This window comes from Pantherophis guttatus, chromosome 11 (assembly GCF_059756535.1).
Source record: "Pantherophis guttatus breed Tessera chromosome 11, ASM5975653v1, whole genome shotgun sequence".
Taxonomy (NCBI): domain Eukaryota; kingdom Metazoa; phylum Chordata; class Lepidosauria; order Squamata; family Colubridae; genus Pantherophis; species Pantherophis guttatus.
The window spans coordinates 1,129,637-1,154,419 of record NC_142073.1 but is presented as its reverse complement, the minus strand read 5'-3'; the positions used below and the strand labels follow the sequence as shown (position 1 = coordinate 1,154,419).

Genomic DNA, 24,783 nt, shown 5'->3' with positions numbered 1-24,783 from the left:
CTTTTAAGAAATAGGCCCAGAATCCTCCACCCTCCTACCCAAAAATGTCCCCTGCAAACAGCACTCGACTTTCACTCTTACACTGAAACATGCAGCGTCCATTTCTGAAGTATAAGGAAGAACCTATCTTCTTCACGGATCAGGCGTGCCCTGGTCTGGCTCTGGCGCTGAATCTCAACCGCGTGATTTCCTCCCTCTAACCCATACCAACCATCATGGTCACCCTGCTCTGCGGCTGCTGTGTTCCTGCATCTGTTTCCCAGCCAACAGCCACAGATGCTGAAGAAATATAAACAAGAAGCTCAGCAGCAGGCGGGTGCCAGTTGGCTTTCCGCAAGTACACACGTTAACATCCTTTGATCTGGCAACCCCTCACCTGGGTACCATCTCCATCCTTCTGCTGTGGATTCCCTCTCCACTCAGCCAACCCTGCCTTCCTGCAAAGGGGAGCTGAAAGGTGCCTTCTGGATTCCAAACAGAGCCCCCCCTTTCGTAACGGGAACCACTGCACTACTGCGATGCATGAGGTTTAGAATAAGGTAGGATCAGAGGGGGGAGAGGGAGGAGGGGGCCATCCTCTGCGAGAAGTTGGACACCCAAATGGTCTACTTCCCAAGGCTGCCTTCACATCTGGGCAAGGTTGCTTTGGACTTGAGAGATGGGTCTTCATCTGCCCCACTCCGGACCTGGAAGGGAAAGGGCAGCTGGCAGAGCTCCCCTCATCCTGTAGCAGTGCCCCACCCCCCCTTGAGAATAAACCAGGCTTGTGGTGGGGGGGAATCCTAAATCTCCAAAGCAACATGGCATCTGTAGCAAAGCCTCTGCCTCCTTTCCAACCCTTCAAACCCTTTGGCATCTCTAATTGATTCTCCAGGGCATCTGAGGTGTTAATCTGCCTGCCCAGATTTAAAGAGTTACCTATTATTATGTTCAGAAAAAAAATGTACCTCCAGAAGTGTTATTTTTCATACCTCAGTTATTTACACCCATCTTCCCTTCTGCTCAACACAACCCATTAATCAAGGGATGACAACTTAAAACTGTGCAAACAAGAACCACTTGTAAATCACAATGGCCCTTTTACAGTTTCTGGATGGCAGCTAAGTAAATATTCTTCCTCGGTCAGTTACAGCTGCAAAACGACTCTGCCAGCTTCTTCTTAGCCAGGTGGATTTCCTGCTGAGTTGCTTTGTGTCTCTACTTTTGGCATGTTGAGAAAAGCAGGTGGTTTTTGCAAGAATGGTGCCCTCTCTTGATAAGCTAAGGTAAACAGAATTGGGCAAATCCAGGACCAAGTTCCACATCCAGAGCAAAAGACTTGAGCCACTGTAGTTCCAACCATAGGATGCCCCAGAAGAAGCACCTGCCCCTGAAAGGAATTCCCTGAAGTTGCCTACTCCTACCACTTCACACAGCAGACAGGAGGAGGACCCCCTCTGGGTCTCCAGAGACATTCAGAGAATGGCCTGGTCTATCCAAGGGAACCCTCATTTCCTCCATTATCCCAGCCTTGACCTGAGGCATTCCAGCCAGCTCCAGACACGTGTCAGATCCCAAGAAGCCTCTAGGTAAATTTTTCATTATTCCCTTGGCTCCAATAGAGGAAAATATCCAATTAAAAAGGTGATTCGTATCCATTGAGGAGCTTTCAGCCACTGCTGGCTGTTGCAATCCCTGTTCTCATGTTCAACATACATGTTTAATATTCCCTTTTCATAAAGGAACCAACAACCTCAAGTTGCTTTTGTTTATGTATCTCCCAGCCTCACTATCAATAATATTGATAAAAAACTGGAGAGAGACAGCAGAAAGGAGATTAAACAACAATTATACTTTGGGAGTGTTTCAAGCATCTGCAATCGAAAATGTAATGATATTCAGCATTCTATTTTTTAAGAAAAACGACTATTAGCCAGTGTTGTAATTAGTATCAGAGCACCAGAAGAATAGGACCAATTTTAGCCCTCGTACAATCTTCATGTTGTTAATGGTGGTTCTGTCCACTAATTGGGTGCTCTGGTTGTACCCACCCCAACCGCAGACAACACAAGCAGCAGGAAAGCAATGGATTTTTAATCACCCTATGATGTACAGAATAATTGCTGACTTTTATCAACTAGCAGTTAAACAAAGACTTAGAAAGGAATAAACACTCCTTAATTGCACGTCTGCCACCACTCACAGGGGGATAACCTTGGAACCAGCAACTCCATTATCAAAGCTGTGCTCTTTCTCACAGACACACCAGGCAGACATGCGGCAAGGGATCCAAGGAAAGACGGGCCCTTTCTTCCAGCAGGCCTGAGATGCTTCACTTGACCAGAGAAACAAAGCACGCCTGAGTGCAACTGGGAAAGGGCCTTCTTCTTCTCTCCCTGGGGCTGATACTGAGAGAGCAAACATTGGGGAGAGAAGCAGAAGGCACCTCTAGGAAAAGTTAAGCATACTGGAAGGGTTAAGTCCAACGGTTTTCAAACTTGGCAGCTTTAAGAATTCTGGGAGTTGAAGACCACATATCTTAAAAGTTGCTATATTTGAAAACACGGAGTTAGTCTAAATGTTTTCTTTTTAATACAATACTGATCCTCCCTAAAAGCTTTTTAACACCTTTGTAAATTCTTTAAAACTACATGTTGCATTGAAGTATTTGAAGTGTTTTGATGAAGCATCACTTCTGCAAATAGGGAGGGAGGGAGGGAGGAATTAATTTTCAATTACCTGGCTGAACTGCTCCCAGGAATTGCTCCAGGTCCAGTAATGGGCCTTATAAAGCCCAACCCGCACTGCCATCATTTCATTGCCACGGTAATAAAATATTGGTCTGATTGAGAGAGGGTGGGGAGGGACAAAGAGAGATGTACAGCCACATGAGAAATGTAACATGTCCCAACAAGTCGCTTCCCCCCACCCCTCCAGGCAGCTACCGAGATAAGGGAGACAAACTCTTTAGCAAAGCCTGGCCGGCAACTCAGCTATCAGTCTGGAGCAGGCGGCCTTCTAATAGCCCTTCTGCAAGGTTTTCAATTAGCATTTTTAAAAGCATCCATCAAGAGGGGGAGCTTGCCTAGCAAAGCCAGAATGAAACGTTATACCAATTGTCTTGCCAGTGATTGTTCATCCTTGAACTACCAGGCTGTGAAATTTCACATGGAGAAGTCCGCTGACTTAAAATACTCAAGGGAGAAAGGCACCTGTGTGATGGAGATGCCAAAGATAGAGGAGGCCAAATTGCCAGCCCCAAAGCCAGGAGAAAGCAAGCTTTGGAAATTTGCTTTGAACTTGAATAGAGCAACATATATATTTCATTCAATTATTTTTCAAAAAAAGAAGACAGCACCATATTATTTGTACAAACTCAATGTTGTGGAGTTGAGAGACTGGGAGTAAGTTGGACTTTCCTGGAATTATGTGACTTTTAATGGACCAAATCTAATTAGGCTGAGCGAATGTTAGGTTGGTCGTGCTGGTATCCTGTATTGTATTGTATCGTGTCCATAGCTTGACCTAAAAAACTTAGCAGCAGAACTGTTGGAAGGGGCTCTTTAGAAAAAGGCCCATAAATGTTGGGGAAAATCAAGGACACTGAAGTAGAAGTATCATCTATTAAATCTACATGTTTAATGCAGGCATGAACAAACATGTGGTCCTCCAGGATTGCTAAACTCCAACATCTTGTCATGGCTTATGACATGGAACGTGGAAACGGCCTGATTCAACAGCCAACCTATCCTACCGTATCTCTATAGTAATTAGGGAGACCTGTGGAACAGCAGCGTAACGCTAAGCTGCGTGGACTGACAAGGCAGTCACCGATGTATGTTTCGAGCTCCAGATACAACATCCGCAAAAGCTTTAGGAAGCAGGTGCTTCATCCTCACGAACAAATGACAGGAGTAACCCTTCTATAATAAGAGGCTCCAAAAATAGCCACCTATTTCTGCTGCACCTCAATAAGGCTGAGGGCAGGGAGGGGGGACTGGCAGAAAGCCGCAAGGGGAGCGGGGTGCCCATAACTCACCTGTCAATTAGTTTGCCTTGCAGAAGGACAGGCAGGAGGTCGATGCCGTCGATCTGCCTGTCACCGGGAGGCTGCAGTCCTGCCAGGGAGAGGCAAGTGGTGAAGAGATCCATCACATTGGCCAGCTGGTAACTCACCTGCAAGCCACAAGACGAGAGCCTGGGTGGGAACTCTTGCTTCAGTGACGCAAAGCTGAAAAACCTCTCTCTATCTGGGCCTTCTAGCCCAGCCCCAGGATTTGCAGAGAGACGTGCCTGGATCAGGCCCTTCGGTGGGAAAAGCGGGGAGCTCTGCCACTAAGCTGTGCTGCTTCTTCAAGGTGGTTGGCTTTGTTCTGTCCAAACTTGAGTACCCAGATTTTTAAACTTCCTTTGGGTTTTTTATTGTTATGCTTTATTAAAACCAAGCAAGTCCAGTTGCCTTTTGAAAAAAGCACCTTTAGGACAACCATGGCGGGATGGCTGAGAATAGACATTTACCCTGATTCTTGGTCTCCCAAGTGGCTGAGAGATGCTGAGGGCCTCCAAAGCAATTTGGGATGCTGTAGCCACAACCACCAGCAGGGTTCTCCAGAGCACCATTTCCCAACCACGGCAACTTTAAGAGGTGTGGGAGTTAAAGTCCACACTTCTTGAAGTTGCTAAGGTTGAAAAATGAAAGGTTGGACTACTGAAGGATATTGGAGATGCAGAGAAAACAGAATTTCAACTCCACATATAAATTTTAGGGCTGAGATTCTGGGATGCAGCTACAGAGGAAACCCCAACTAGCAGCAGCATTTTCCCACAGCAGAAATGGATGGTCAGATCCCTGTGAGTGGAATGTTTGGGTAAATTCCAAGGATCTTTTTATTCTTGCTTTGCATAAAAAACCCCACCAGCCCAGGAAGGGTGTATGACAATTATATTAATATCAAAGAAATGGTGGAATAGAATCATTTTAAAAAGGATCAAAAGGAGGGACTGAATGAAATGTGAATAACAAAAATTAAAATATTTATTTTAAATAATTAAACTGAATTGTTAAATTGTCCCACAGCAAGTTGGCTTGGCTGTAGCAAGTTGGCTACGGCAAGTTGTCCCATTCCACCCGGGCTGCCAGCAACTGCCTCGCTCTTCCTCCCATTATTCCACCGAGCCTGGAGATGATAGCTCATTTTCAACTGCTAATTCTGTCACTAGCCTCCCACCCTGCCCCCTGCATGGAGGACAGAAAATTTCGTAAAAGAAGCTAAATGCCAATGTTACAGCTACTTGGATTTATCTGCAGCACCATATTGGAGAGATAAAATCTGGGGCGGGGGTGGAAACAGGAGGAGGTTGCTAGGGGCCGGGGGGGGGGTTGCCCTCTCTTATTTTCAGAGGGTGAATGTAGCACTTTCTTCTGCTGACAATCTCTTTCCTTCCTTTGCCATTCCCGTAACAAAATGAGGAAGAGAAGGGAAGAGAACGTTCTGAAGAGTCGTGGCTTGGTGAAAAATAAATAATGAAAGCCAGAAGAGCTAGATCAGATATTTTCCATATCAGCAAACAACAGCCCGTATTACCGTGCGTGAGAAGAGGGGGTCTTATATATATTTTATAAACTCTCAGCACATACAGAGCGTCTTTAAGAAAATGAAATCCTTTTTGCCGCGGGCCACATCAGGGGAAGAACTAGCCAGCTCCGGCGTTATCAGCGCTTTCAAGCTCTAACTCTGAATCAAAGGCGACAATTAATAAAGTTGCCCCCGCCAGGAATGGAAAGGAGGAAAGCTAAATATTTGAAACTGGGTGAACAAATGTCAGGGTGTTTTTAAATAAAATCCTTTTACATTTATCACAGCAAGCAGACCTGATATCCCTGTCTAATTCAATTTCAATTTGTGCCTTGTGGGAGATAGTGAAGAAAAGGTTGCAGTGCTGTCTTTGGCTTGATATGTTCTTTTCTCCTTCAGGGAGCAGAACTGGGAGGGGGGAGGGGGGAAGAGGGGGAAAGGAGACGGAAAGGGAGGGGGCTGGAACAGGAGAAGGACTGAAAGGAGCACAAAAATACAAAGTCCTGCAGCTGGATCCTTTGAGAAAGCACAAGCAGCAGGTGAACTGGGCCAGACAATTCTGTTTACAGGCAGTCCTTGAGATACCACTAATGGAGCCTGCAGATTATGGTCATAAATCGCAAATGGATCGGCCACGTGACTGACCTGATTTTACTAGATTTATTAGTGGTTAAGTAAATCCAGTTGTTCACTATGGTGCAGGATTACCAAAAACTGGAAGTGACAGAACATGAAAAGAATTCAAAACCATATATTTTCTACAAGCCAGCAGTAAATGCCGTTATTATACCTATAGATCTGAAGGGTGCCATATAAAGCAAAACTACTGTTAAGTCCTACAGAGAAGATCCCCCCTCAGATTCCCACCTGTCCCGCAGGTATGTGTCCTGGCCACCAGGCAATAGCTGGTTCTCTCATGCCACCTTCAAAAGTCGTTTCCTTGCCACATAGGAAAGGGCCATTGCTGCCTCCTGCATAAAAAGAAAACCATTCCAAAACGTTTCTGGGCAGAGAAAGGTAGAATTTGAATTCAGGCTATGGGCTAATAAATCATTCAAAAAGATACTGTCAACTCCCCCCACCCCCACCCTGATATAAATACTTATTTGTATTTATAATTGGAAGAAAGCAAGTCAGCAAATTCTAATATTCTGTCCCAACCCTACCAAGGTCCATTCCGAAAAAACTGACCTTGTTCTGGGGCTGAAATGAGGGCGGCCCCGTTGTCAGATGTAAAAAACACAAAGGTGTTGTTGCTGATGCCCAGATTTTGAAGGTGACTAAGAATTTTCCCAATGCTGAAGTCAATTTCCCGCACAGCATCGCCATACCTAAGAGACAGGGAGAAGAAATTACAAAGCAGTCGAGGTGGACATGAAGGTATCTGAGGATACTCAATGTATATCCGTATGTACATGTGTATGTACACAAACATGCATGTGTACGGTGCACAGCATTTGCAAAGTCACTTATATACAGCAGTCTCATTTATGAGTGAACATCCCACAGTACACTGCCCTCAGAGCAGCTTATAATACAAGAATAACACATTATAAAAACAACTATGTTTCCAAAAGGTCCAAATAATTACAAAAAATTGAAGGCCTAGCCTGTAATAATATTCCTTGTACAAAAGAAATGTTAATACAAATTATTTCTATTCGTATTTGCATTTATAAAACTATACTTATATAGAATGCTCATTCTAACTAGCCAAGCAGGTAAAAGATAGGGGGTGGAATCAGTTTTCCCAGTAAAATAGCAGTGAAGAGAAAAGAAGAGGGGTGAGGCTAAGCTGAGGGCATGCATACAACAACATAAAACAATACATAGATGTAACCTATCATCATTTACAGGAACATGCTGTGCTTCCAGATGTTGTTGGATTACAACCCCTAGCAGATCCTGCCAGCATATCCATTGGCAAGGAGTACTGTAGACTATAAGGGTGCAATAGCCAAAAGATCAGTTTCTCTATTGCAACTTTATTCTAACATACCACATAGAAAGCAGCCAATTTTATCAATCAATAACTGGATTTGCGAAACACAAAGAATCAGTCACCCAATTTTAGCTCAGGGTGCTCTGTGAAAGGAGGACATATTGGTAATTTACAGTTCATTGTCATTCTAGGACAGAAAATCTGGCTAGTTTCATAAATCACATTTAAACCATAAATAAATGAGCACAACCAAGACAGCCATTTATTATTTTGCACTTTTGGACAAGCACCCTCCCCCCCCCTTTGAAAACATTTAATTGGGGGTGGGGGGAGGGAAGTGTTCCTGTAATAGAGAAAGCAGGAAAGTTTCAAACTTGGGACAATTTCTTTCACTTTCAGGGGCTAAGACATAATGTATCAAAAACTCCATTTATAACATTTAAGCAGAAAGCAAAGCAAACCAGCCCAATTTTTTCCCCCCCCCAAAACAAACTGGAAAAAATAACAAATTCATTATTTGCACAACAAAAACCAAGAGCTGCTTGGTAAGATTGTAACATGGTGGGGAAGACGCAAATAAAACACAAAAACACAGAAAAAGAGGCTTGAATTTCAGGTGGGGCTATTGCAAGAGAGATAATCCCCATCAGCCCCCCCCCTGCAAAGCTGGCTCATGGGATCTGTAGTCCAACGCATCTCCTTTACTGTGTGTGTGTGTGTGTGTATCATTTTTTTATTTATTAAATTTTCAGATTTCCGTTTAACTTCTTGCTCTGTTGCACGAAGGGACCATCCCTATATCACCACCACCACCACCCCAGAGGTGGCTGATGGGACTTGTAATCCAAAGCATCCCCAGGATAAGGCCAAGTCTCCCTCTGATCTATCAGTCCTCAAAGCACCTCTGCAAAGATAATAGAGAACATTTAAACACTGGTCCTTGGAGGGGGAGGGGGTGCGGCGGAGAAGACACCACCCCGGCCTCGCATGCTGGCTGGAGATTGGGATTTGTAGTCCAAAGGTGTGGCGAGGCCCGGAGGAGGCGGCGTTGCACCCGCACAGGCCACGTGCCCGGCCTCCCATCGCCCTCACCTGGGGGGGGGGCGGCACACCTGGCCAGGATGAGCCACGCGCCTTCCCCGCCCAGCGCTTCTCCGGGACCTTCTCCACACCCACCTCGGCTGCGATTGGCTGCTTCGGAAATCCTTTCCCTCGGATTGGCTGAGCGGCCTCTCCCCCTCCGAGGGGCGAAGGCAGTTTAAAAAGTCGACGGGCTGAGAGAGGGGAAGGGAGGCGCCTCTCCTTCCTCCGAAGAGACGCGGCTGCTGCTTCTCTCCCCCGCGGCCTCTGGCCTTAGGTAGTGATTCTAGCGGAGACTCCTGAGGTAAATGCCTCAATGACGTCTCACCACAGCTCACCTAGGCTGGGTGAGTTACCTCAGTTCCACCAAGTGGGGCGTTTCCCTCAGGGAATGAGGGGGCTTCTGGCTCCTGAATGGTTTTAGCCAAGGCGCAAGTTTTTAGGAGTAAAATATTGGTGGGATCTGATGTGTCCTGTTAAAAGGACCAAATTGCCTCAGGTGAGTAAGGGTTAACATCAGCTTTAAAGGTAAAATTGAGCTTGCCCTTAGGAATAAAGTGAATTCTTAGGGCCTGAGGTAATTTTAGTCAAGGCTCAAGTTAAAAGAAATTCCTTGTGTGTCTAATCACATTCGCCAATAAAGCTTATTCTATTCCTCTCCTCAAAATATGTAGAGGGTCAACTACTTCAAGGCTCTAAAGGCAAAAATTGATTAAAATTTCTTTAGGTCCAGGAGCTGACAAATGTATCTTTTATGTACACTGAGAACGTATGCACCAAGACAAATTCCTTGTGTGTCCAATCACACTTGGCCAATAAAGAATTCTATTCTTTTATTCTTATTCTTATTCTGACCGACTTTCAGGAAGGTAAACTCTCAGGGCCTAAGGCAATTTTAGGGATGCCTTCCTGTTCCTGGAGAGTAAGAGAAATTCCTGGGGCTGGAAGCCCTACCTTTGGGAATGGTAAAAACCTGTGGTCTGAAGTATTCTCAAGGGCATAACATTCCAATTCATTGTATCATCTCTCTTTCATTGATAGGATAATGAACATAAAAGCTCCTTTCTAAAATTGCTGAATTGATTTTCTGGTCTCTGAACATCAGGTAGACATTTGGTGATGTTGATTTTTTATTTTTATTTCAAAGGCACTACGTGAAATGAGTCAAGACTGAAGACATCAAAAGTAAGTCATTGGTTTCATTAACTAGAATAGAATAGATTAGAATTCTTTATTGGCCAAGTGTGATTGGACACACAAGGAATTTGTCTTTGGTGCATATGCTCTTAGTATACATAAAAAGAAAAGATACATTCATCAAGAATCATAAGGTACAACACTTAATGATAGTCATAGGGAATAAATAAGCAATCAAATCATATTAGGAAACAGTCCATATAAATCGTAAGGATACTAGCAACAAGGTTACGGTCATACAGTCATTAGTGGAAGGAGATAGGTGATAGGAACAATGAGAAGATTAATAGTACTGCAGACTTAGTAAATAGTTTGACAGTGTTGAGGGAATGATTTGTTTAGCAGAGTGATGGTGTTCGGGAAAAATTGTTCTTGTGTCTAGTTGTTCTGGTGTGCAGTTTATGTTCATATAGGTGCTGATTGCTGGTAAGGGTGTGTTTTGGTCCTGTTGATTTCTTTTGGGCTTCTGCATTGTTTGTTGTGCACAGATGTTGGCATTATTTATGTCTAGGTCATTTGATAGCTGATTTGTCAGAGTTGCCTGGCTTTTGGAAATATCCTAGTGTTCTTGGACTTGGGTTGGTCTATGATGGTCACAATTTCCAATTTGAAACAATGGTTAGGTTTGTCAATATGTTGTGAAACTAAAGAGTTCTCATGTATTCTTGCTAATTGTGCTGTGATTGATCATAGATTTTATACCTTTCTTACCAGGTTAATTATACTAATGGTGATGGTTCTTACAACCAGAAACAAGATCTTAACGGCCCTTTTTAATGCTAGGTGTGGCTGTTGATGTACATTAGATATATAGTCATCTTGCCTGGTGTAATTTGGGCCATGGCAATGGTTCTTAGAACAGAAAGAAGACCTCAACGGCCCTTTTTAATGCTAGGTGTGGCTGTTGATTCTTTCCGCCCATGCCAATGATTATTAAAACAAAAACTAATAACAACCAATATGGCAGCTTCTTGGTAAGTAACTTAGTGGGCTAGTTTGGGAAAGACCTGGGTGATTATTTTTCCTCCAGTTTAAGCAAGAAAGTAAATAATTACATGCACCATGTTACTGTTTTATAAATGTCAGTGATTCTCCAGCACATCTGTTATTTTGCAAGTTACATTCAAGGGAAAGGTGGAGGTGAAGAAATTCCATCAGGACAGGAAAGTATTTTCAGAGAAGGGCTTGTCCTTCATTGTTGACTGCCTTTGTTTCCTCTCTTCTCCTTGATTTTTTCCAAGCTGGCATTGTCTTTTTTTTGCAGCTTGAAGCCATAGTGTATGGAAAAATAACTATAGTGTTACAGCAGACACTCCTTTGCTCAGAGCCCAAGAGGCAGTATACTGAAGTGAGAACTGGCTGTGGAATTCTGTGAGTTGAAGTCTACACTATCAGGCCTGGAAACCATCTTTTTTGTTGGATCTTCAGGCCTGCCACATTTACTACTGTGGAAAACTGGGAGGAGGGAATTATGTAGAGTCAGGGTGATATATATAATCATAATAACATTCCTTTCAGAGAGTCAAGGACATCTTGCCTTGTACCTGGAAGGCTGGAACTGGGACTTATCTCCAGTTGGGACAGTGCTTTGATTAGACCATGTGATGGACTTGTGGGTGCTGGGCAGGGACTTGAACTTTCCTTTGGGTGGGGAAAACCTGGAAACTTTCAGATTTGGGGTTTTCCAGATGTGCCAATATGACATCTCTGATAAAATGGAACTTTGAGGAACTTCAAGCCTCAGAGTGTTATTTTGTTGGGGGTGTTACTTTGAACCCTGACACACACATCTTAAAGTTGCCAACTTAGAAAAACACTGATCATGATGCCTCCAGCCTCTATAATTCTATGAAACACACAGTTTAAACCCTGCATGGGTATCTCCATTGAGTCAGATTATAAGGACTGATTTGGGATTCTCTCTTGGGACAACGGGGAAGGGAAAGGAGAATATGTTGCTCAAAACCAACTTACAATCCTCTTTGGCTTGTGCCCAGGAACTCCCTGGAAGCGTACACAGGAGCATGGGTGGCATCGATGGCCCAATAGAGAAAAAATGGCCGATGCCTGGCTTGCTGGCTGCTTATGAAATCCAGGGCTTCCTGGAAGAGAGAAGCAACTTTCAATGCAATCGCCTAGGCTACAGAAAGGATCTTTGGGTTTCTCAGAACAAAATTACCTGTAAATACATTTGAGTTAGGTTTGCTTCTCCTGACGTATGATCAATTTTTATATCTTCGTAATACCTACAATAGAAAAGACAACCAGAAAAACATTGCTTGTATTTTTAGGTATTCAAAAATAAAGGAATAAGGGTTTGCTCCTTCTGATGAAGGCTGTTGCTGACAGCAGCAACAATCAGCTCAGTAAGTCAAGCTATTTTGCTCAATTTCTTGTTGTTCTAGCCTTTTCTTCATTCTGACTCATTTCCTCGTCATCTTGCTACTTTATAAAGAGCTCTATGAAAAATTGTGTGTACACTTTTCCATACGAAATGTACGTATGTTTTTGCAAGCCACCTTCCCCAGTGTGTTTTTGTGTGTGCTTTTCAGTGCAGGTTTTAAAGGTGTGGACTGTGGCTGCATTGGTTAGAAAAATATTTTCAGCTTATGACTGATGGCTGATTCAGTCGATTCAGATACAACTTCAGGAATTGCAATCTGGGAACATTCATGTTAAAATATAAACTTTCTCTTCCCTCTTAGTAGATAATAATGTGAAGGATGAACTGTATTTCATGTCTGAAGCTTGTTTAACATGAGCTACCTGGAATGAGTAGAATAGATGACCTGTAAATGTATTTAAAAAATGAAATAAAGCCGTATGGACAAGAAGTAAGTGGGAGGCTGGCCTTTCCCGACTTCTCAATGATTAATGTATAATCCTGAGTTCATACATAATTTACTACATGTAGTAGTTTCTCAATGAATGGGTCCAGATCTCTCAATGTGCTTTCAAGGTGATATTATCATTTTCATTGCAAGTATTTGAATTGTGGCAGAAATTCTGAAATGTGAGGACTGCCCAGGTATTTGATCCAGAAACTTACAGCCTCAGGGTCTCTTAAGGAAAGGAAAGCAATACAACCACTACTCAAACTTGGCCAGAAGAAAAGCAAGAGAATGCATTCCAAAGCTGCCCATGATAAGGCTCAAAACCAGTTGAGCAAAACTAGTAAAGGAACATAGCGAAGTGAGTGATATAAAAAAGAAAGTTACCTGCCAATCATTTCCGTATCCCTATAAACAGGAATGTTAGGGGTGACTTTGTTATCGTACGGTCCAAAATGGCAATTGGGAGATCCAAACCAGGTGTCAAAGCCATGCCTCAAGGGATGGAACTGAGGTTGGTGGCCCAGATGCCTAAAAAAGATTATTAGCCAAAGGGGGGGGGGATTGCATCAGGGGGCAGTCAACAGCTCCTACCTTCAAAACAAAACAAAACAAAAAATCACAATTCAGGGACCTGGAGGATGGAAATAACACCCACCACCCAGCCAAGGAAATAACACCCAGCCAAGCAGCAAGTATTGGAAGACTTCTTTACGGCACTTCTTCAATCTTTTTAGTTCATTCTTCCCAGTTCTCAAGCTTCTTTGCTTGGCTCCTTCCTCTCTGTCCTGCCCTGAGCAATGCTACCTATTTATTTTTTAAATTGCTGTGCCATTTTTCAAAACCAGGATTTCCTAAGGCAATTTATAACCCAAACCATTTTCTGATGCTCAAGTACGCATGAGTAATGTATTGCTCCTTGCTATTCTCAGGGAGCTGCTCAACAGTCCCTTGGGTTCTTTGGCTGGTCTTCAACGGGGCAGAGGAACAATTGCAAATAAGGATGGAACAGAAAATAAGCTGCTCACAGCATGGCACAGGAGAAACTACAACTACAAAGGGCTCACTGAAACTGCACTTGCCTGCCAGGCACAAAATTGCCCTCCAGCGGAGAAAAACACAGGAAGAAACATAGCCGGGTGATTTTTCCTGGGCTTGCACAAGACCGGTGTGATTTCCAGGAAATATGCATTCACTACACATTCTATCCCTGTCATCTGAAAACGCCTATTTTCCTGGAGCCATGTGGCCACTTCAGAGTCAAATAACTGCATGTCCCTCATTATAGAGCTTTTCTTTCAGTCAAATCTTCCTTTGAATTTTACTAGAGAGGAAAACGAACTTCCGGGGTTTAAACTAAGTGCCTAAGCAACTAAAACCGCCAGGAGAGCTGCAGATCTTTGGCCCTGGACTGAGCCAGCCCAGGCTGGTAATCAGCTGCCTGGAAAGGTAGCATTTCAGGGAGCCCCCTCTTCCAGTTAAGCCACCCCTATGCTGCTTGAATCTGTTACCCAACACGCATGCAGCCTCTCTGGAGAGCACCTGGTTGGGGAATAATCTGCCATATAACAATCAGAGACATTAATGAACCAGGTGATAAATAGGAGGAACACTACCACTTCGGTCTCTCTTTCTCTCTCTTCTATTTTTCTGTGGATCAAAGAACACATTATTTTTTGCAGCTGCTGCAAGCTTCTTTTTAACAACATGATTTATATAGGCGAATCATTTCCTGGCTGTTTCTGTTCTTAACACCTGCGCCAGCACTACAGAGGTGGGTCATCAATTTAAATGATCCAACTCTTTGCTCATTTAAAGATGCTCCCAGGATGCAGCGCAGGCAGATTGAGGTCAATATTTGCTCACCAGCTCTCCGTTTACCCTCTGCCCATCTAGATTATGGCCCGACTCTTCAAAGGTGTGCTAACATCATCAATCCTTTTTCCTGTGGGAATGGTAGATTTAACAGGGATCAGAGAGAGAGGCACTTTCCCCTCTGAGAGGAAAGTGCCACATCTCCATATTCCAAGGTAGTCAAAACCAGAAGAACTGACCACCAGGTACAAGCACTGCAGCATTGTCATTGGTGATGAAAAGAAATCCAAGAAGCACATGGATAGCTCATAAATCAATCACAGCACACAGTTATCCAGACAGCTTGCCTAGATTTCTGAAGCCCTACAGACTGAAATAGAACTCTGATCAGTTCCCCTACAAAAAGCACAGAGAAATAAAGTAGCCAGAAAAAAAACTTTACCATTTGCCAACTATCTTATTGGCATAGCCTGCTTTCTTCAGCAATTCTGGAAGGAGCAGCTCAGAATCCGGGATGCCCCCCGTTATATCCTGGGGCGTGTAGGCTGCATGAAGACAAGAACACTTTAGCTAGATGAACGAGCCACAGGAATTGGATTTGTGAGCTGGTGCTCTCTTCTGAGCAGGTCTCAGGGTCGTTCAAGGATTAGAGGCATCTAAACCAGGCTATGCCAAACACGCCAAGAATAGATTCCAACAACACTCTCTTGGGATCTGTTCAAGGTATGCCTTCACTTCCCATTAATTCTTTACATCAGGAAAAGCAAAAGGCTATACTGGCGGTTTTAAACACACAGGATATAAAAGGGAAGGGGTAAAACACTAATCCATGAAATTTATGTATTATACTGATTATACATATATTATATTGTGTATTATACATGTACTGAGCAGCAAATCAGACCCATCTTGCTGTGCAAACAAGCAGAGAAGTAGGCTTTCGACAAGGTGCAGAAAGAGCAAAGAGACTTGTGAAGATACCTATTTGTTTATAATTTAGATTTATAAGGCCACCCAAGTTAACACTGACTCTAGATGGTGACAGGGGCTGCAGGCTGGACATCTCCCTACCTATCAACACTGCCTAAAACTAGCCTCAGAGAAAGGAAGCAAATCATTGAGCACCCTGCTTTCCATTCCCAAACTCCATAGCCAGTCCAGGAAGATGCCCAATGAATGGCACTAAAGCTGCTGGGAGGTCAAGAAGAACTAGGAAGGTCTTCCACAGGTCAACAAATACAGGTAGTCCTTGACTTACAACAGTTTGTTTAATGACCATTCAAAGTTACAACGGCACTGAAATATGTGACTTATGACTGTTTTTCACACTTTTAGAACCATTGCAGCATCCTCTTGATCATGTGATCCAAATGCAGATTGGATCAACTGGGCCATATTTATGATGGCTGCAGTATCCCGGGGTCATTTTTTTGGGGGGGGGGGATTTGATTTATATGCCGCCCTTCTCCGGAGACTCGGGGCGGCTTACAATGCGTTAAGCAATAGCCTTCATACTTTTTGTATATACTTATACAAAATCAGCTTATTGCCCCCACAATCTGGGTCCTCATTTTACCTACCTTTGAAAGGATGGAAGGCTGAGTCAACTTTGAGCCTGGTGAGATTTGAACTTGCAGTAATTGCAGGCAGCTGATGTTAATAACAGTGCTTTAGTCTGCAGTGCCACCAGGGCTCTGGTGCATATGATCCCCTTTTGTGATGATCTAACAAGCCAGGTAAATGGGGAAGCCAGATTCACTTAACTGTGTTAACAACTGCTTGAATTCACTTAACTGTGGAAAAAAAGGTCGTAAAATGGGGCAAAACTCACTTAACAAATGTCTCACTGAGCAACAGAAATTTTGAACTCAATTGTGGTTGCAAGTCAAGGACTACCTGTACGATTGATTCTATCTTCTTGCTATGTCCCAGCCTAAAGCAGATCCCGATTCAGTCATCTGCTGCTTTCAGGGCCCTAAATCCCTGATGCTCGCCTTTGGATGATGTGGGTTGGAAAAAACTTCTACCCACACCTTCAAGAACTATTAAATGTCACTGAGAACCTTGTAACTCCCAGCATAGCCATTTAACAGGATTTTTCAATTACTCTAACTAGCACACCTCTATTAAGCCATCACCAAGAAAGGCAATGCAGAGGCCCTTAGCCTATTTTAGATGCTGCACACATTCTTCCATGACTCTCTTGCCCTTGTCGTTCTATGAAAAGCCCTCCTCTTCCAGCAAAGAGAGAAACACCCACACTTGCCAGCATGCAGCATGCATCAATCTGGAGCTGTAAATGCATGCTTCAAAACATATGGTCTCCTCCAGCATCTGCCATTTTGGAACAAACAATTCTAATGCCAGCTAGATTGGCTTCCAATCAGCTCAAGCTGGCATCTCACCATAAAATTCCTGGAGCAAAGTGCTCATTATGGGCAGCTTAGTGATGCCCTCCAGATGCCCTTGCCAAGTTTAGAGAACATATTTCTGCTAAAAGAGTAAATTTCAAACAGATTGCTAAACTACAATAACACACAACTACTTTAATTCCTCTTTTGTCAAATGTTCCTTAACCCATTCGGCACAGAAGCAAGCACAGACTTAATTCAAATTCTAGAATACAAGCTGCATTAAGACTGTTTGGAAACCTTTTTTTAAGCGCTCATTGGAGATCCTCTCCTTGTGGTAGTTTAAATAATCAGCAAAAAAACTCTGAGGTTGCCTGTTTTCCTCTCTCTTTGCAGGTTAGCCAAATGTACCCTGTAGGTCTCCCTTAACATGAAACTCTGAAGCCAGATCTTGCCCTTGGCTTTGCTTGCAGGAAGAGGGCCTACCGTTTCTGGCGTGGGCATTGGTGGTATAGAAGCCATTCCTTATAGGGAGACGGCCTGTCAGGAGTGCTGCCCTGGCTGAAGAGAAAAGAGAAACATGAAGACGACAGCAGATCCACCAAGCCTGACTTTCTTTCAAGCACCCAACAATGAATATAGTTCTTCTGTTTCAGCGTCAATACAGGGAATCCTTGACTTACGACCACAATTGGGCCCGGAATTACAGTTGTAAGTCACGCTGCTCATTAAGCGGGTTACCATGTGACCACACCCAATTTTACCTTTTTGCAGTGGTAGTTAAGCAAATGCCACTGTTGTTAAGAAAAAAGCATTGTACTTCATAAATGCTGGTTTCCAGCAAAAAAAAAAAAAAAGTGCTGGTTTGCAGCAAGGTGCTGCAAACTGCCATAAGCATAGGCCAGTTGCCAAGTGCCCAAAATGCAATCTTATGGGTGGGGAGGGGGGAGGCAGCTATCAGAACTTTGAAACTGGTAAATGGCTTTTTGGGGAGGTCCATCAGAACTTTGAATGGATGCTAAGCAGCGTAACTTGAGGACTACTGGTAATTGCCACGATTCCAATGTGTAGAACTTTATCCTAACTGCTCCCCAACAGCACCAGGCTGATTTGAGGGGAGTCTGGATTATCAGAGGAACTGAATTATTGTGGAGAACGGAACATTTTCTCAGGGACTTTCTAGATTCATTAACGGGAGCATTTAATCTGTAACACAAAAGACCTGTGGCTGTACAGTAGTTTTGGATCACGCTACATCTTAGCACAGCACTAAATAATTAAACCACAGAGGGTGTAGTTTCAGTAAAGGAGAATATCTGTAACTCAGGGTTGAAATGAAGGGTCCTTGGTGCTCAATGTTTCATTACCTAAACTAGGTTATATCATCAGTGTTACCTGCTAGCATTGATGATGTTACCTAGTTTGGGAAATGAAACGTCTGCAAGAAAACAAGCAAGCTGAAAGAGCACCAGGGGCCCCTCGGGGTATAGTTTTGCCCACTGTGAAGGAATGGTGCAGCTAGCATTGGGTCATGCCCAGTTTTTGACCCACAGGCCCATGACATTTCCCTCAGATTCTCAAGTCTACTTACATGGTGAACAGAGCGGGTTGGCAGTGTAGAAGCTTGGGAAAAGCACCCCTTCTGCAGCCATCTGGTCTAAGTTAGGGGTTTCTTTGGAAGGATTTCCAAACACACCTAAGTCACCCCAACCCATCTGAGAAAACACCAGCAAGCAAGAAAAATAAAAGCTTTTAGAGCAGAAAGTTAGCTTTTAACCTTTATATTTTTCTCATTGAAAAGCATCGCAAGAGCATCCAACATGGCAAAGCCCACTTAAGAGGGGGACCAGCTCTTTCCACAAGTATCATGGAAAAGGGGAGAAAGCTTTCAACTTTGCTGAGTTCCATATTAACTGAGCCTCACACAGATTATCAACCAAGCATGGATATTGTCTGTTTCCTCTGGGACAATAAGGAAGCCAAACAACCAAACTAAGAATGTGATAGCACCTCTACTGACATCCCTCTGGGGAATATTTATATCCCAAGTCTTTGGTCTCCATCCACAGTCAACAAGGGGCCCAGAACCTATCAAACTAGGATAATATTCCTGCTATTTTTTTCTTATAGGAGAGTGGCTGCTTTTGAGCACGGTTTGGTTTTAAGGTAAAAGTGTGAAAGGCTATTAACTTACTGGTGACCCTCACAACAACTCAAGGCAAGTAATTCTGCAAGGAAATTATGTACTCCATGTTGGCATAAGTCATTTTGTGGTCGTTGTGTGAATTTTCCATTCAGCATTATGAAATTAAAGGAAAATCCAGGGAAATGGTGCCAGGCCTGGCTTTTCTATGCTGGCACCTGCAGCTCACACTCTTAGCCAGACATCATCAACTTTTTTTTAATGACACACACATACTGAAAAATAATAAAAAGAGAAAAAAATGAGAACTTCTTTGTTGTACAGAAAAATAGGCAAAACAACAGGAACTTTCTTCTAAGGAATACACACGCTCATGTATACACCAACAATTTCCAGCAACAAAAACAGCATAAAAATAGCTTACTAAATAAAGAAGCCCATTAGGAAATTCTTTGCTAATAGTTCAGTCAGCAGAAAAGTGGAATAATTTCCTTAAAGTGGTTGATGAATCATAATCACAGGAACAGATCAAGAGCCCAGAGCTGAATTCTACAGCAGGTATACAGTGCTAGGCCTTGTCCCGAAACGGAGGGGCAGCCATCAATCACAGCAGATTTCAGCCTGTCTAGGGAAAGCCTGTGACCCTCACTTGTTGGGGGCCCAGTCCTCCTTCAGACAGTTCAGGTGAGGTGCTGAGAGAAGAGGTGAGCCTCAATCGCAGGGAGGCCATTCCATTACCCTGATCAAAACTGAACTGAAATACAACTCAGAATGCAGGAAATGTGCAATGGGAGAAAGTCCCAATTCTCATAACCATAATCAAAACCATAACATTACAGAGTAACAGCTTTTGGGATCCTGGTCTGCCAAAGTAGTGTAAGAGTATAAGTAGTAGATTCACTTTGGAAGAGATGAGTGGCATGGGAATTTAATAAATACTAACCCTCAATATTTCTTCAAAAATCTGGTAGTATCCATAGAGATACTATGATCGGTTTTCAAACTAAAGCTAACAAAAACTTAAACTTATTCCTGGCAGAAAGAGGCAGGAAACCACCAGAAACTTGGAATGCAAGAATTTCAAGACTGCACATCAGACAAAAAAGGCAAAAAGACTCCCAGACACCCAGTGAAATTCAAGTTGATTAAGACCCTATAATTCACCACCCAGAGGTGGACGGGGCCTGCTGTTTACAATTTCCAAGAGCCGCATTCACAGTGGAAAGGTGTGTGTGTGTGTGTGGTTTTTTTCTCCTCCCTACGAAATGAGCTGCCAATCAGCCCAGGGACTGAAGACACACCAGGGAGATTTTCAGGCACTTCCAATGGATTTCCCATTTGCTGTACGGGCTGAGAAGCTGGACTAAGGGTGGTTCCTGCCATGCAGAGACTTGGAGCTGGCAAATTTTAAGTCCAGGAAGATGACTTCTGCGAAGGGGGCGGGAACTTCCATCTCTGAAAGTGAACTGGGTGGTTTTGAAAAGGAGACCACCAGGAGATCCCTGGGGAATCGGGTATAACTCTCCTGAGGCTCTCAGTAATAATAAAATAAGAGCCTTCCCGCCTGGGCGTTTCTTTGGGCCCAACCACCCACAAATCCGGGGCTGCCCAGAGGCCAGCTGGACCGGAGGGGGGCTTTCCCTCTGCCCCCGCCCCCAGGCCCCTTCCCCGGAGCGAGGCGCCTGCGCTCACGTCGTCCATCAGCAGCAGGACCAGGTTGGGCGCCGGCGGGGTCCCGGAGAGGTTGGCGGCCGCCCCCAGGCGCCACACGAGGGCCAGGCCCCAAAGGGCCGGCATCAGCCGCCGCCGGAGCTGCGTCTCCATGGCAACGCTCGCCGCCCCGCCGAGGGACCGAAAAAGCCGAGCACAAAGTGGACGGGAGCGGCCAGGCAGCGGGGTCACCCCCACTTCCGGCTCCCCGTCGAAGGTGAGGGCAAAAGCCAACCAGGCGGAGGAGCCCCGTCAGGGCTGCGGGGAAAGGCCCTTCCGTTCGGCACGCCGCCTCCTTGTAGGCCTCCGTCAGGGCCTCTGGCGGGGCTTTAGAGCGGCCGCGGAATGAGTAAATAAAGCCTCGGCCTGCCCCAAGCCCCGCACGGAGCCCTCGAAGAGAAGCCGGAAGTGTCAACGCTTCCTGCTGCTTTCCCTGCGAGCCGGATGTAGGGGAAGGCGGGGACGAGCGGGTCACGCGCGCCAAGCCCGCAGGCGGAGCGCGATGCGGTTGGTGGGTTGCCGGCCACGTGGGCAGAAGTGAGGGCAGAGGAAGCTCGCCGTCCGCCCGGAGCCAGGATGGCGGTGTGCATTGCGGTGATCGCCAAGGAGGTGCGCGCGGGAAGGGCGGGGGCGGGGGAGGAGGAGGAGGAGGAGAAGGGGTCCACCCGAGGGGCTCCCAGGCGCTCCCTCCCTCCCTCCGGGCCCTCTGACCCCCCCTCTCCCCCGCCAGAACTACCCGCTCTACATCAAGAGCATCCCCACCGAGAACGAGCTGAAGTTCCACTACACGGTGCACACCTCGCTGGACGTGGTGGACGAGAAGGTCTCGGCGCTGGGGAAGGCGCTGGTGGACCAGCGGGAGCTCTACCTCGGCCTCCTCTACCCCACCGAGGACTACAAGGTGTATCCTTGCCCCGGGGGGTGGGGGCTGGGGGGCTGATCCGCCAGCAGAGAGAGAGAGAGAGCCTGGAAGTGTTTTTCAGACCCGTGGGCTTCTGCTCCCAGAGCTGCTCCTCCTGGCTGGGGAATTCTGGGAGCTGAAGTCCACCCATCGATTGCCAGATGTGAAAAGCAGGCTTTAAGTTAAGACCATGCTTAAGATCGGTTGTGCAAACAGGAGCCGCCTCTGGTACTGAATCCTCCATCTAGTTAGGCTGGAGAGACCGGCTGACGATCTCAACAAAGGAGATGGGGAGGCTCAGGTTGTCAGAACTGGGCTGCAAAAGCCCAGCATGAGGGTCTTCTACGTCTTCTCTGGTCTGTCTAGTAATCCGATTCTTGCAGTCAGGCCTGCCGATGTGTAGCTGAGTGGCAGATCAACCCTCAATCTGATCTCGGGCACCTCTGGATAAATGAAGGAGAGACGCAGGTCAGCCTCCCGTCTCCAAAAGTCTGTGTCCCTTAACCAGCCAAGCAGCTATGGCTACGTGACCAATTCCAAAGTCAAGTTTGTGATGGTGGTGGATTCATCCAACACGGCCCTCCGAGACAATGAAATCCGTAGTGTAAGTCTGGGGCATCTCCCAGAATCCTCTCTGGGGACATATGAGCCCTTTTGTGGTTGAATATAGCGGAAGTGGTTTCTTTGCAGATGTTCAGGAAATTGCATAATTCGTATACAGATGTCATGTGCAACCCCTTTTACAATCCTGGAGACCAAATCCAATCTAGGTGAGTTTCTCAACCTCAACAACTTGAAAGAGTGTGGACTTCAACTCCTAGAATCTCCCAGCCGGAAGCCTGGATAGACGTCCCTAAGACAGCCAGAGGGTCCTAGGTGCCTGCAAGAGAACTCAAATGCTGACAGTAGGGGGAGCAGGGGAGGAGGCAATAACTGCCTTTCACAAACCCAGGGATTCATACGTTTTACTAGCCCTAAACTGCTTACTTTGGGCTTAGTAGATTACCACGATGCCTGAACGTGGCCCGTGATGCCTGGTTTGTATCCTAGAACTTAGGGCATAGTGCAGGTGATACAGTTCCATGCTTGCTATCTGTTTGCTAAATTGCAGAGACTCAATGGGGCAGAACAGGGGTATTTATTAGGGAAACATTTTGCATACAGAGCTACTGGTTTTGCTTAGTCTGCTGCCAAGCACAGACGTGTTTCGGGTGTTCTGGGGCTGTACCAACTGGGGCTGTTTGGCTTTGCGTATGGACCAAAAGGGTTCTGGGCAGAAGAATATGGAAAAAGCCAAGGAAAGACGTCAGCTGGGGAGGGAAAGGAAGCTGCTGGGTTCAGCAGGTGGGCTAGTGGGATGGCTGGTGTTGGCGAAGCAGAACAATCACTAGCAGGGGGCACAGGGAGCTGCACAAGGGGAGAACTGCCTTTCTTGTGCTCCTAAATTAGCTCATCTATCAGGTTGGGCTGGGCGGGGTGATCTGGTTCCTGCTTTAAAAGCTTCCTCTCTCTGCATTTCAAGGGCCTTTGATAACATGGTGATGTCCATGATGGTTCAGGTTTGCTGAAGGTCCTGCCTCTTCTGCCAGCTCCTTAGACTGAGAAGACCTACCCTGCACTGAGTTATTTCATGTTCTTCTGTCCTTTGCTGCTATATCCTTACAATAAACTCCTTTGCTCAGTCTGTCTGAAGTGTTTGCAGAGCTACTCAAGGGGCATAATTCCCAGAATAATAGAAGGGACCTTGGAGGACGTCTAGTCCAACCCTCTGCTCAAGCCAGGAGAACCTGTACCATTCCATATAAATGGCTGTCCTAGAAGAGGGGAGGGGCTTGGATTGAGAAATTCCCATCATAAGACTTTGGAGTAAGTTTATAGTAAAACCTATTTGGGTTGAACAGCCTGGCTGAGGTTCTATTCCAAGGCCAGCTAAGACATTTTGCTGCAAGAAACAAGGAGATAGTCTTCCTTTCTCTATTTGAGGGCCAGAATGGGATACTGTATGCTTTCCCTTTAATGACTGTGGCCTCTGAATGCATTTATATCAGAATAACAGAGTTGGAAGGGACCTTGGAGGTCTTCTAGTCCAACCCCTTGCTCAGGCAGGAAACCTTACACTATTTCAGACTAATGTCCAATTGCTTCTTATAAAGCTCCAGTGTTGGAGCTGCCACAACTTCTGGAGGCAAGTTGTTTCACTCAATTGTTCTGTCAGGAAATTCCTCCTTAAAATACTTTCCAATGCCTTTTCACATGGTAAGTTAGGATGTCAGAAAGCTAAGCTAATTTTCCCGCCAGCTTGCTTTTTGCTAAGTCTTGTCTTTAATAATAACAATACAGCCACATGGCAAATGCCATCCCCAACTTACACTGAGGAGTGAATATACAAAGACTGATGTTTGTCCAGCTCAGTGCTGAAGATGCCAGAGAGACGTCTGCAGGCAGCCACTGTGGTTGTAAAGCGTAATTTTCACTAGCAGGAGCATTTATTTTGTAAAAAAACATAAACGTCTTACAACATGGAACTTTATCATAAACTACATATCTGTTCATAGATACATTCATTTTAATATAACCCTCCTTTTTCATTCTGCTTATTTCAACCTCTGCCAGTTTATTATTCATGTAGGGCCCAATCCCCAGGAAATTGCCCTGTGTAAGATGCCCAGCCTTGTCCGCCCTGGCACTTCCAGATCAGCTTCACAGGGTCTAACCAGGAGATCTTTCCCCCCACCCCACCCCCGCCCTTCCTTAAATGCTTTCAGCAGATCAGTCCCTTCTTTCCACTTGCAAAAATGAATTTTTTTTTACATGGTAAAACTCTCTTCCGATGTCTCCAGTGCTCAAAGAGAAAATTTTTGAGGCGCAATTTACAGATCCGAGGACAAATTCCTTTCTTTTTTTTTTTGTCTGCTGCAAGAAGACTAGGGGGAAAGATCATTTCAATAAAATGTGAACTTGACTAGTCTATTTTGACAAAATTCACAAGTTGCTATACTGACCTTTCTTATAAATTCCACAACGGATTAAAGATAAAAGGTTTTGTTGGGCACCGAAAGCTGCATTGGCAGCAGTAATTGATGTACCAGGTTGTGCTGGGGTAAAAGGTGTGCAAAACAAGATTGCAGCAGGTGAGCCCTATACTAAAAATTCCTTTATACTTATTTTGAAGAAACTTCTTAAATTAATTTAAATTAGTTTAAAATGAGGAGCAGGGCGTATCGGAATACAGTGACTGGCAATCAATCCCTGGAACCC

The 24,783-nt window shown here is 44.9% G+C and overlaps 2 protein-coding genes across 4 annotated transcripts in view; one reads left to right on the top strand and one right to left on the bottom strand.

Annotated features, from left to right (window-relative positions):
• The window catches only part of GALNS (galactosamine (N-acetyl)-6-sulfatase), a 30,606-nt gene extending 9,500 nt beyond the window's left edge, over positions 1-21,106 (bottom strand). Inside the window, exons 1-12 of one of the 2 annotated variants that reach the window (XM_087877055.1) lie at positions 20,607-20,782; positions 18,966-19,189; positions 18,363-18,486; positions 17,258-17,332; positions 14,863-14,965; positions 12,993-13,136; positions 11,954-12,020; positions 11,749-11,876; positions 6,747-6,886; positions 6,423-6,526; positions 4,019-4,155; positions 2,719-2,821 (exon numbers count right to left, since the gene is read on the bottom strand). In XM_087877055.1, the coding sequence (XP_087733181.1) occupies positions 2,719-2,821; positions 4,019-4,155; positions 6,423-6,526; positions 6,747-6,886; positions 11,749-11,876; positions 11,954-12,020; positions 12,993-13,136; positions 14,863-14,965; positions 17,258-17,332; positions 18,363-18,486 (1,125 nt within the window). In that variant the 5' untranslated portion in view covers positions 18,966-19,189; positions 20,607-20,782. Of the gene's footprint in view, positions 1-2,718; positions 2,822-4,018; positions 4,156-6,422; positions 6,527-6,746; positions 6,887-11,748; positions 11,877-11,953; positions 12,021-12,992; positions 13,137-14,862; positions 14,966-17,257; positions 17,333-18,362; positions 18,487-18,965; positions 19,190-20,606 lie in introns of both variants that reach the window. The other variant, XM_034426621.3, reaches the window with a different exon arrangement.
• TRAPPC2L (trafficking protein particle complex subunit 2L) lies at positions 20,737-23,209 on the top strand. 2 transcript variants are annotated; one of them, XM_060682463.2, is made up of 5 exons: positions 20,737-20,841; positions 21,355-21,527; positions 22,042-22,129; positions 22,216-22,295; positions 23,048-23,209. In XM_060682463.2, the coding sequence occupies exons 1-5, from the start codon at positions 20,737-20,739 to the stop codon at positions 23,091-23,093; spliced, it is 492 nt and encodes a 163-aa protein (XP_060538446.2). In that variant the 3' UTR covers positions 23,094-23,209. The 2 variants fall into 2 exon arrangements, with proteins under 2 accessions (XP_060538446.2, XP_034282515.1); XM_034426624.3 differs by lacking the exon at positions 20,737-20,841 and adding an exon at positions 21,072-21,233.
• The last annotated feature ends 1,574 nt before the right edge of the window (positions 23,210-24,783 follow it).